The sequence below is a fragment of the Gymnodraco acuticeps genome, unplaced genomic scaffold (genome assembly GCF_902827175.1).
Source record: "Gymnodraco acuticeps unplaced genomic scaffold, fGymAcu1.1, whole genome shotgun sequence".
Classification (NCBI taxonomy): Eukaryota; Metazoa; Chordata; class Actinopteri; order Perciformes; family Bathydraconidae; genus Gymnodraco; species Gymnodraco acuticeps.
Window position 1 is genome coordinate 166,227 of NW_022990834.1, and position 13,041 is coordinate 179,267.

Here is a 13,041-nt window from a genome sequence, read left to right on the forward strand (position 1 = left end):
TACTTCTACTTTTACTCAAGTACAAGATCTGAGTACTTCTACTTTTACTCAAGTACAAGATCTGAGTACTTTTACTCAAGTACAAGATCTGAGTACTTCTACTTTTACTCAAGTACAAGATCTGAGTACTTTTACTCAAGTACAAGATCTGAGTACTTTTACTCAAGTACAGGATCTGAGTACTTCTCCCACCTCTGATAAAGTACTATATATTTATAGAAACCGTGGTTCAGGGTGTATTTGATGGAGGAGGATATTGAGATGTAATTCAATGGGTGCAGGGTGACATTTGTTTCCTCCTGCCTCTCGCTGGGAGCCGTCTTCGTGGTGGATTTAACTCGATTGGCAGAGCGAGGCAATCAGGGCGGCCATTATTCAAACTGCAATGATATGATTACAACATGACAGCGAGTACACAGGCTGTTAATACCTGCTGCCGATTCATAACACGTTATTATATTCTGTTGACTCCAAATCAATCTGACAGATCCAGCAACATACGGCACGAGTTGTTTTCATTACTGATTTAAGACTTTATGGCATTAAATGGGGCAAAAGTGAAGGAATACTTGCTTTAATGAGATCTTCTATTATAACATATCAATAACGTATTAATATTGTTTTCAATCAAATCAGAGATACAGGGTACAACTAGAAAATGCATTTCCTGCTGAAAATGCGTGTGAATGTTGTAAACTGTGAACATTTGTGGCTGAATTTAGCTGAAAATGCAGAAAAAGCGGAATATGTTATTCGCTGAATGGAAGCTGCTTTTAGCCACAGACACCAAGTTAGTGTGTTGCTGAACTTAGCGGAGAAATGCAGAACAGTGAAATGATTTGAATCAAATTGTTACAGCTCAAATGCATTGCAATGACTTTGTTGAAAACTTGAAAGTGAAATGTTAAACTGGAAGAGGAGGAAAAACAGTGAAGAAGCTTAATATTTCAAAGAAAATATTTAAAAAGGTATAAACAGCAACATGTATAGCCTTGATGTCCTGAAATAGCTGAATCATGTATTAGTTGAATGGTTTCTGCAGCTGAAAGTAGGCAGAAGGAGTTAGATGTTAAATGTAAGTAGTCGTGAATGAATGTGTATTAAGACGAGAAAAGAAAGTAAAAAGGCTTTGAAAAGCAGCAGAATATTTTGACTGCAAACTTTTGGACTAAAATCAAAAGTCACCAATAATGTATAAAATATGTGGAACATGTTGAAGTCAGTATGAAGTCTCCATCAGACAGAAAATAATAGGCTGAGACAGTCTGTTAAAGTCCAGTCTGTGGGTGTTTCTCAATGTCGAGGACGGTTCCTTGGTAGGACACGTCTTCCGAGTCAGGTCCTTCAGAAGTGAGGCAAGAATCCTTCCTAGCCTCGGAAAATGAAGAGTTGTGGAACAGGCTAACAGGTGTGCAGGTGTGCGTCATATGCGAGGCCCCGCCTTAAATGGAGCACGATTTCCGCCAAAGATTTGGGAAATTGGTCCGTGCGCAAAGCATTGTGGGGATTTTAAGACCGCAGAGGATACACATGTGCAGCCTCCAAATTTCCCGCAACGAAGGACGCCGGCCTCGGTAGAATTCCAAGGATCCTGGACATCGGAACAGTCCTTCGGCGGGACTCGATGACGTAGCATCCTTGAAATAGTGGCTCTGGAGGAGCCTTCCTCGACATTGAGAAACACCCTGTGTGTTTGTGCTTGAGGTGACGATGTTATCAAACACCTGTGTGTGTAAGCCCAGAGATCAAAGGTTACCATGGTGACGACGTTATCAAAAACCTGTGTGTGTAAGCCTAGAGATCAAAGGTTACCATGGTGACGACGTTATCAAACACCAGTGTGTGAGCCCAGAGATCAAAGGTTACCATGGTGACGACGTTATCAAACACCTGTGCTTGTAAGCCCTGAGATCAAAGGTTACCATGGTGACGACGTTACATAGCATTCGTACTAATTAAATCCAGAGCTTAATCACAGATCAAATGTACGTTAAAGAGTCTCGAACGTATCGTCTCGAGTGATTGTAATGTTATGTTGAATGTCTGTTTCTTTGTTTCTTAATATGTATCCTTGTTGATGTTGCAAATACAAATTGAAAGAGCCCAGTCTGCTCTGATCGGTTAGCTGGCCGGCTCTGTTGTGATTGGTCGACTGCTTAGAGATGTCCCGCCCCTTAACCCCTTATCACGTACAATGTGTTAGAGCGCCAGCCAATAGAAACGCGAGTGTTACAAAGTTACAAAGCTAACTTTAATATAGCTACTCATACAAAAAAGGGTCCTAGCTTCCCCTAAACTCTTTTTATTAAACAAAACAATGAGTGTATTGATAAAAAGCTACATAAATATATAATTATTAGTGGTGCACGATAATTATCGGTCCGATATTAGGAATTATGACGTCATCCCGATAAACCCGATAACAGTATTAATAGCCCCGATAATATACAATATATTTTTTGGGTAAAAAAAAGAAAGAGATACTGCGGTGTGGGTGGATTGGGATGAGGGGCGCTTGTTTTTCACTCGGCTCCTCCCGTTTTGCCAGTACTGTGGTATTAGTGGTTTAGGAAGAGGGGAGTTCTTCACAAATCCAGCGCTCCCTAACTCATGCCTGGCTGTGACGTAAATGGTGTGTGGCCGTGAAGCCAGGACAGTAAACAAACATGTCGCCGGTAGTATGGGACTATTTCAAAGCTTCAGAGTTAGATAGTTCGCTTGCTATTTGTATTAACAAATGCAGAAGTTCCACGAGGAGGGAGAAAGGCAACGAGCTATAATACTTCCAACCTGATTAGTCACCTGAAACATCGCCATCGCTACGATGGTGTGTTGAAAGCGTACGAAGACGCCTGCGCTGCTAAACTAGCGGCGAATCCAAAGCCAGCTGCAAAGGCACCGGGGCTTTTACCTATCGACGAGGCTTTTGAAAAAGGCAAGAAGTTTGCCAGAGACGACCCCAGGGCTAGTTTTGTTCATAGTAGTAACGCTCATGTCATTTGCTCACTACTAGTCTTTTGTTACCACCAGGTGTGCAAAAACTACAGGTACATTTAATATATATATATATATAATATTATTATCGGTTATCGGTATCGGTCTTGAGAAGCAGGAAGTTATCGGGATCGGTTTCAAAAAAACAATATCGTGCATCCCTAATAATTATAACAGAAAACTAACTTAAAACAGGTGTTTAATCCCAGATCGAATGCGCATTAAAGTATTATATATATCTAATTATATATATGTTGTGTTTCTGTTTGCTCTCAGGTCTGAAGCGCAGCTACACATGTGAAGTGTGCAGCGTCACTCTGAACTCGGTGGCTCAGTACCACGCACACCTGCAGGGCTCCAAGCACCAAAACAAGTGAGTGCACATCACTTCCTGTCAGATATTCATGCACCTCGTCCTCGGCCCAAAATACATGTTGTTTCCCCCTCTTTGATGTGCGTCCTCGTTTCTACTTCAGACGTTTCCACGTGGCATGAATGAGCGGGATGTAGAGCTGCTTTGCTGACGCAGAGGTTTTGCATCCTGTGATTTCTCCTCTCTTCAGTCTGCAATTTAAAACAATATTCTCTAATGGAGCTGCTCTCAGACGCTGCCTGCAGGAAAACAAACCTGCTGGATCGTCTCTTACCATGAAACAACAGCTGGTTTAAGAGCAGCTGCACACAGCGTTCCCCCCAGTCACAACAGGTTCCTTAAAGTAACACCGGGACGCAGGAAGCTTTTCTAAATGCATTAAGCAAACCCACAAATGGGACCGTCTGAAACACACGTGTGTCTCTGCTCAGTTCTTTACAAACCGGTCGTTAGAAAGCAGATCTCCTGCAGGTGTGTGTCCTTACAGTCCAGATGAATTATTCTGCAGAGGCTCCAGTTTGAAAGTAGACCAAACTTCGGGGGTGCAATGCCCATAAGGAGCTGTACACATGCCGCAGCGTGTCTTTAGTTGTTCATCTGTCATACTGATCATACAATACCTCCATTGAAGATAATATGATACAGTAAAGTACTTCCGGGTCTTTGTGTGCCCTTCAAGCTCGGCTCTGTGTGGTGTTGATTCATGTTCTTCAGAATTTGGAACATGAAGAATTTTGCCTTAAATGAAAGGCGAACGACGCTCCATGCGATTTGTATTCGCTCTGTAATCTTCCGGACTCTCCTTTGTGTTTCTGCAGCAGTGTGAGTGTGTGTTTCTAGGTGTGAATTGATTGGCTGCACGGTGCATGTCCCTGATTTAATTCCCCCCTGTTGGCCGGTTGGACGCAGGGAGACGTGACATGGTGTTCAACAGCCTGGCTCCACTCACGGAGGGAGCCTCTTGCTTTACATGCAGCTATACCAACACACTGTCGCACACAACCCCCCCCCCACCTGTCAGGGAATCGACCCGCACGCGACCCTCAGCCTCAGGCCTCAAACCCCCCCAACACCAACCTACCACACTGCCTGGGGTCTATATAGGTCATTTGATTAATGCTAGTCCACACAGACTGGAAGCAGAGAAGCTAAGCCAAACTGATTTAAGCACAAACTGAAGTGGTTAAAAATAAAGTTTGAATCCAGCCCTATTCTGCTTTGTTGTGTTTTCCCCTCCTGTAGTGTGTTTTAGTGCATGTAAAGGGTCTTCAAAGGCTAACATCCCTGTGTTCCCTCCACACAGAGTTTCTCTACAACATTAAAGCATGGACACATGTCGAGTAGAGGTGTGTGTGTGTGTGTGTGTGTGTGTGTGTGTGTGTGTGTGTGTGTGTGTGTGTGTGTGTGTGTGTGTGTGTGTGTGTGTGTGTGTGTGTGTGTGTGTGTGTGTGTGTGTGGGTGTGTGTGTGTGTGTGTGAGAAACAAAGCCCACCTGCTGCATGGTTCTCTTTCTAAGAGGAAATAAAGGCGTTAAAGTTATGAGGAAATCCGATTTTTGACTCTGGAATGGAACTAATTGTCTTTGTGTCGCTATTCAAGAGAAGAGTGCAGCGGAGGAGTCAAGAGATGCTGCGACTGGTCTGTTTTCATAGCTAAAATGTAAGAGTAAAGTACAGTTGATATACTCTAGTCTAGCGTTTCAGATATTAACATAGCTGCCATACGTTGCCGAAACACTAATTAAAGTGAGATTTTAGATGGGGCAGTGATATTAAATTGTTCTACTGTTCTTCCTGAGAAACCCTGGGTTGACTTACCGAGTCGACACATAGGTGTATTAATACCTTTTGACCCCACCGGTCGGGACGAAAGTTACGCAATGTCAGCTTGAATTATAATATATAATACTGACATTGTCCTTGAAATGTCACTTGAAGAATATTATATCATTTATCTCGATGTCTGTGAGGAAAAACATCCTCTCTTCAACCCGACCTCTCTGTCGTTCATACCCTCTTTCTCCACTTCTGTTAAGACAACATATAGCATGTGGTATTAAGGCTGTAAAGTACACAATGTGTCCGCATTACAGACGCAGAAGAAATGTCTCTCTGAGTGTACTGTCTATCTCCCGACAGTATGGGTGGAATCAAGATGGACGGAAACAACTCCTAGTTTTGATGATTTAATCAAATCTAAATAGGTTGTTAACCTTAGAAGAAAAAAGGACAACAACAATACACTAATTAGGATCACACATATCCCATACACATTCAATCACATTCAATATAATAATCACACTTACAAGTGGCCTCTCCTGATTCCTCAATCTCAATGATGTTAATTTATGTATCACCTCTATTTATACACATCAATAAACCCCGCGAATCTTCATCCAGATTTAAAGTCACACTCACATAAACTGAACCCCATTAATTTAACCCTCATACACCCAGCACAAAACCATGAATTTACAGCACTCTGAGGGTTAGCAGGACAGCACTAAACTTAGCATTTATATTTATAGCCTCCCTGATTCATGCAAATTCATTTTAACGTTTCACTTCTATGTTAATCAATTTCAATTATCTGTCATTACTTTTTTTTTGCTGGAATAAGGTTTCACTTTAAACGAGACGAACGGCCTGTTAATGTGAGCGGCGCTGCGGCAGTGCATCGAGACTCTGCTGCTGTCGATAGGTCAGACCTGACAGTCATTATGTTCCTTCACCTCCTCCAGGGACAGCCATCCATCAGTGTGTGTGTGTGTGTGTGTGTGTGTGTGTGTGTGTGTGTGTGTGTGTGTGTGTGTGTGTGTGTGTGTGTGTGTGTGTGTGTGTGTGTGTGTGTGTGTGTGTGTGTGCGTGTGTGTGTGGTGTGTGTGTGTGTCCAGACTACATGCATAGGACAGATAACATGTGACTCACATACAAGTATTGTAATGAGCTGCTGACGCATAGTGTGGTGGAAATGTAGTCCACACTTAATCACCTTCTGGTAAGAAAGAACAAATAGAAGTTTAAACCAAAGTTGTGTTATTTCATAAAGAGTTATAGCATTTAGTAGAATCAATCTATTTCCAGCTGGATGGACAGATAACCTGCACCACCAACTTAGTACAACATTCTGCGCATGTCTCCTCAAGTTGCTGAATGTTTTCTAAATGCTGCATGTATTGTCAAGTGGCTGAAGATGTTTCTTCATGAGTTTTGGAACATGTGTGTTTTTATATCTGCATCCTTTCTGTTTCTACTAATGGAAGAGTTTTGGGTCGTTGTAATGTGTTTGCAGCTGTCGGCCACCCCACTTTTACACTCAAAATAGCACTTTCGTAGGTAGAGAAATATACAAATGAACCCAGCTTCTGTGTTGCTCATAGTCAGTTCCTGAAGATATCCATGTAGAATTCTCCCCCTTCAATTTCTGACATCCCTTCACCTGAGGCTGCTGTTGTGGAAAGGATTCCTGACAGCTATAATGTTTTGTTTTCCTCACAGTTGAGTTTCTCCGTGACCTTTTGGCACTCGAACACTGCTAAAAACCGTGGATGCAGAACGTCAGACACACATCAGTGGAGATGAATCACTCTGTAAACAGGGTGCATGATAAATCACTTTTCTAACCGTGCATATGTGAGGTTTTTAGTTGCTCTGGCATATTGTGAGATGAAGCACTCATTTGGAAAAAGATAGTCAGGAAAAGGTCAGAGATTTCTGATAGCTGACTGGTGTGCACACTTTAAAGAAATGCTGAAGATCGTCAATGCGTGTAACGCCTTTGCTTAAAATCTTACAATATAAGTAAATAAACAGGCAAGTATCTTTGAGAGGTTGTTGCTTTCAAAAGTAATCTGTTTGATTTGGTAAACATGAACTGGTCCAATAAAGTGCTGCAGGAATAAATACTAAAACCCATCACACCCAACATTAGCCTCCTTTAGCTTAGCGGTGGTGACGTGAAGTCATGTGACCGTGCTGTAGTTCCTTTATAGCCCAACATTAGCCACCTTTAGCTTAGCGGTGGTGACGTGAAGTCATGTGACCGTGCTGTAGTTCCTTTATAGCCCAACATTAGCCTCCTTTAGTTTAGCGGTGGTGACGTGAAGTCATGTGACCATGCTGTAGTTCCTGTATAGCCCAACATTAGCCACCTTTAGCTTAGCGGTGGTGACGTGAAGTCATGTGACCATGCTGTAGTTCCTTTATAGCCCAACATTAGCTTCCTTTAGCTTAGCGATGGTGACGTGAAGTCATGTGACCGTGCTGTAGTTCCTTTATAGCCCAACATTAGCCTCCTTTAGTTTAGCGGTGGTGACGTGAAGTTATGTGACCGTGCTGTAGTTCCTTTATAACCCAACATTAGCCTCCTTTAGCTTAGCGGTGGTGACGTGAAGTCATGTGACCGTGCTGTAGTTCCTTTATAGCCCAACATTAGCCACCTTTAGCTTAGCGGTGGTGACGTGAAGTCATGTGACCGTGCTGTAGTTCCTTTATAGCCCAACATTAGCCTCCTTTAGTTTAGCGGTGGTGACGTGAAGTCATGTGACCATGCTGTAGTTCCTGTATAGCCCAACATTAGCCACCTTTAGCTTAGCGGTGGTGACGTGAAGTCATGTGACCGTGCTGTAGTTCCTTTATAGCCCAACATTAGCTTCCTTTAGCTTAGCGATGGTGACGTGAAGTCATGTGACCGTGCTGTAGTTCCTTTATAGCCCAACATTAGCCTCCTTTAGTTTAGCGGTGGTGACGTGAAGTTATGTGACCGTGCTGTAGTTCCTTTATAGCCCAACATTAGCCTCCTTTAGCTTAGCGGTGGTGACGTGAAGTCATGTGACCGTGCTGTAGTTCCTTTATAGCCCAACATTAGCCTCCTTTAGCTTAGCGGTGGTGACGTGAAGTCATGTGACCGTGCTGTAGTTCCTTTATAGCCCAACATTAGCCTCCTTTAGTTTAGTGGTGGTGACGTGAAGTCATGTGACCGTGCTGTAGTTCCTTTATAACCCAACATTAGCCGCCTTTAGCTTAGCGGTGGTGACGTGAAGTCATGTCACCGTGCTGTAGTTCCTTTATAGCCCAGCATTAGCTTTTTACTTCAGAAATCATAAAGTGGTGTTAATATGTGGAGATTATCTGAACTAAACGTGTAAGTATCATAAACGTAAAAAAGGAGTGGTTTTATCCATGGTATAAACATGTTTTATCCTGTCTCTCCATTATGAATACTCTCCAATAACTGGGTAGATGTGATGGTTTTATGTGGGGCACTGACTCTGACTCATGCTGTGATTTGTGTTACATTTGGTTACAGTCTGAAAGGAGTGATTGTGTTTATCCTGGTCGTTTTCCCGGAGACGTGACACAGCACTTTACATTTTAAATCTGACGCACGCCTACCTGTGTCTCTCTATCTTTAGTGCGTCTCCTCTCCATGTCCACAGTGCATCCGTCCACTTTAACTCCACTTTATCAGAGCAGAAAGTCACACAGGCTGCTTTTAGAAACAGACGCTGGAAGCTGGATGTTAGCCTGCAGCTCAGCAGACATCGTGACATTTCAACTGTTCTGCATCCACTTAAAGAATACTTTAAAAGTATTTTAGAATAAAATATCTCAAATGATTGGATTTTAATAATATATGTCATGATCTGTTGGTGTCAGAGTGTAGCGACACTACATACTGATATACACCTGAACATCAACAGGAAAGGACTCTTTAAAGTAGAGATATTACATACTGATATACACCTGAACATCAGCAGGAGAGGACTCTTTAAAGTAGAGACACTACATACTGATATACACCTGAACATCAGCAGGAGAGGACTCTTTAAAGTAGAGACACTACATACTGATATACACCTGAACATCAGCAGGATAGGACTCTTAAAGTAGAGACACTAGCACCTGAACATCAGCAGGAGAGGACTCTTTAAAGTAGAGACACTACATACTGATATACACCTGAACATCAGCAGGAGAGGACTCTTTAAAGTAGAGACACTACATACTGATATACACCTGAACATCAGCAGGCGAGGACTCTTAAAGTAAACACACATACTGATATACACCTGAACATCAGCAAGAGAGGACTCTTTAAAGTAGAGATACTACATACTGATATACACCTGAACATCAGCAGGAGAGGACTCTTTAAGTAGAGACACTACATACTGATATACACCTGAACATCAGCAAGAGAGGACTCTTTAAAGTAGAGATACTACATACTGAATATATACCTGAACATCAGCAGGAGAGGACTCTTTAAAGTAGAGACACTACATACTGATATTACCCCTGAACATCAGCAGGAGAGGACTCTTTTAAAGTAGAGACACTACATACTGATATACCACCTAAACATCAGCAGGAGAGGACTCTTTAAAGTAGAGACACTACATACTGATATACACCTGAACATCAGCAGGAGAGGACTCTTTAAAGTAGAGACACTACATACTGATATACACCTGAACATCAGCAGGAGAGGACTCTTTAAAGTAGAGACACTACATACTGATATACACCTGAACATCAGCAGGAGAGGACTCTTTAAAGTAGAGACACTACATACTGATATACACCTGAACATCAGCAGGAGAGGACTCTTTAAAGTAGAGACACTACATACTGATATACACCTGAACATCAGCAGGAGAGGACTCTTTAAAGTAGAGACACTACATACTGATATACACCTGAACATCAGCAGGAGAGGACTCTTTAAAGTAGAGACGCTACATACTGATATACACCTGAACATCAGCAGGAGAGGACTCTTTAAAGTAGAGACGCTACATACTGATATACACCTGAACATCAGCAGGAGAGGACTCTTTAAAGTAGAGACACTACATACTGATATACACCTGAACATCAGCAGGAGAGGACTCTTTAAAGTAGAGACGCTACATACTGATATACACCTGAACATCAGCCGTGGTAAATGAATAAAGTCTCACAGTCTCAGATGGATTCACAGATGGAGATAACGGAGAGGAAACCTGGTGGGACACAGCGTACATGACAGATTGACAGTTATTATTGTGCTTGTTTCTTTATTGTTGCTGCACAGCTTCCTCTGTGTGATTGCATGTTGTCTTCAGGGAAACTAAGCAGAGTAATCACAGGGACCTCCTGCTGTGTTTATCCCATCAGGACCAACACAACAAGCTGTTGTTTTACTGCAGAGTACAGGATACACAATCAGACAGAAACACACTGCAGTGAATCTTCTTTAGCTACTACACGTTATCCCCCTAACACGTAGGAAAGACAGCAAGCGTTAGGTGGCAACAATAAGGTGTTAGGAACTAAAGATGTGCAAAAAACACCAAGCTTTCGGGAAATAGTGGCGAAAAGGTTCGTGTTAGGAATAGAAAACCTTGTTATCGTAATGAATATGAGTAGACGGGAGAGAAAAACGTTAATCTGGAAGATAACTACTCCTTTCAATCTTTATGCTTTCTGGCTATTTCCCCACAGTTGCTACTGTTCCTCTGAGTTGCTCTCTTTGAGTTAAATTATCATAATAAGGATAAGGATTATTGAGACAAAAAGGGTTTTGAACCTCCTTCAGCGACTACACTGTAACCCCAACACATAAGTTAGACTGTAGGCATTCAGAAAATTGTCCCAAATTGACGTATGATCTTGTAAAACTACTAAAAAATGTTTGGCTACTCCAAACTATTACCCTCTGAAAAGGACACCAAGCGTTAGGTGGCAACAATAAGGTGTTAGGAACTAAAGATGTGGAAAATAGTGGCGAAAAGGTTCGTGTTAGGAATAGAAAACCTTGTTATCGTCATGAATCATCAAGTAGACGGGAGAGAAGAGCGTTAATCTGGAAGGAAACTTTACAATCTCCTTTCAATCTTTATTTGTTGTGAAAGATGTATCGGCTTTCTCACCACAGTGATAATAGTGGCATAAATAGGTGTTAAGAACTAAAAACCTGCATATCTTCAAGTATTATCAAACATGGGGTATTCAGAGCGTCAGGAAGGAACCTTTGCAATCAGGCTTGGGGCTTAACTGGTTCAATCTTTATGTTTTCTTAAAGATTTATCGGCTTCTTCACCACTGTTGGCTGTGTTTGGCTCCCTTCTCCCGTTGAATAAGTTGAGCATTACGTATTTAAAAAGACAGATACTTTTTCTCAGAGTTGTTGGAGACCAAAAGTGCTAAAAGCAGGACAACAACTGGACCTATATTTGTCAGATGGACATAAACACGGCTCTGATTGGATGCTACTGTTCCTCTGAGTTTCTCTCTTTGTATTCAATTATTATACCTGAGAAAGTACAGGTATTTGAGTTCAACATGTAAGAAGTAGAAAGTACAGGTATTTGGGTTCAACATGTAAGAAGTAGAAAGTACAGGTATTTGAGTTCAACATGTAAGAAGTAGAAAGTACAGGTATTTGAGTTCAACATGTAAGAAGTAGAAAGTACAGGTATATTGAGTTCAACATGTGAAGAAGTAAGAAAGACAGGTATTTGAGGTTCAATATTAAGAAGTAGAAAGTATCAGGTATTGAGTTCAACACTGTAAGAAGTAGAAAGTACAGGTATTGAGTTCAACATGTAAGAAGTAGAAAGTACAGGTATTTGAGTTCAACATGTAAGAAGTAGAAAAGTACAGGTATTTGAGTTCACATGTAGAAGTAGAAAGTACAGGGTATTTGTGTTAACATGTAAGAAGTAGAAAGTACAGGTATTGTGTTCAACATGTAAGAAGGTAGAAAGTACAGGTATTGTGGTTCAACATGTAAGAAGTAGAGAAGTACAGGTATTTGGGTTCAACATGTAAGAAGTAGAAAGTACAGGTATTTGAGTTCAACATGTAAGAAGTAGAAAGTACAGGTATTTGAGTTCAACATGTGAGAAGTAGAAAGTACAGGTATTTGAGTTCAACATGTAAGAGAGTAGAAAGTACAGGTATTTGAGTTCAACATGTAAGAAGTAGAAAGTACAGTATTTGAGTTCAACATGTGAAGAAGTAGAAAGTACAGGTATTTGAGTTCAACATGTAAGAAGTAGAAAGTACAGGTATTTGAGTTCAACATGTGAGAAGTAGAAAGTACAGGTATTGGAGTTCAACATGTAGAAGTAGAAAGTACAGGTATTGAGTTCAACATGTAAGAAGTAGAAAGTACAGTATTTGAGTTTCAACATGTATGGAAGAAGTAGAAAGTACAGGTATTTGAGTTCAACATGTAGAAGTAGAAAGTACAGGTATTTGAGTTCAACATGTAAGAAGCTAAGAAAGTACAGGTATTTGAGTTCAAATGTAAGAAGTAGAAAGTACAGGTATTTGAGTTCAACATGTAAGAAGTAGAAAGTACAGGTATTTGGTTCAACATGTAAGAAGTAGAAAGTACAGGTATTTGGTTCAACATGTAAGAAGTAGAAAGTACAGGTATTTGTGTTCAACATGTAGAAGTAGAAAGTACAGGTATTTGTGTTCAACATGTAAGAAGTAGAAAGTACAGGTATTTGGTTCAACATGTAAGAAGTAGAAAGTACAGGTATTTGAGTTCAACATGTAAGAAGTAGAAAGTACAGGTATTGTGTTCAACATATAAGAAGTAGAAAGTACAGGTATTTGAGTTCAACATGTAAGAAGTAGAAAGTACAGGTATTGTGTTCAACATGTAAGAAGTAGAAA

At 41.1% G+C, this 13,041-nt stretch overlaps 1 protein-coding gene across 1 annotated transcript in view; it reads left to right on the forward strand.

Moving 5' to 3' along the window:
- Positions 1-13,041, forward strand: part of zmat4a (zinc finger, matrin-type 4a) — a 194,130-nt gene that overhangs the window by 164,689 nt on the left and 16,400 nt on the right. Inside the window, exon 6 of the mRNA XM_034232928.1 lies at positions 3,271-3,367. Coding sequence (XP_034088819.1) covers positions 3,271-3,367 — 97 coding nt within the window. The remainder of the gene's footprint in view (positions 1-3,270; positions 3,368-13,041) is intronic.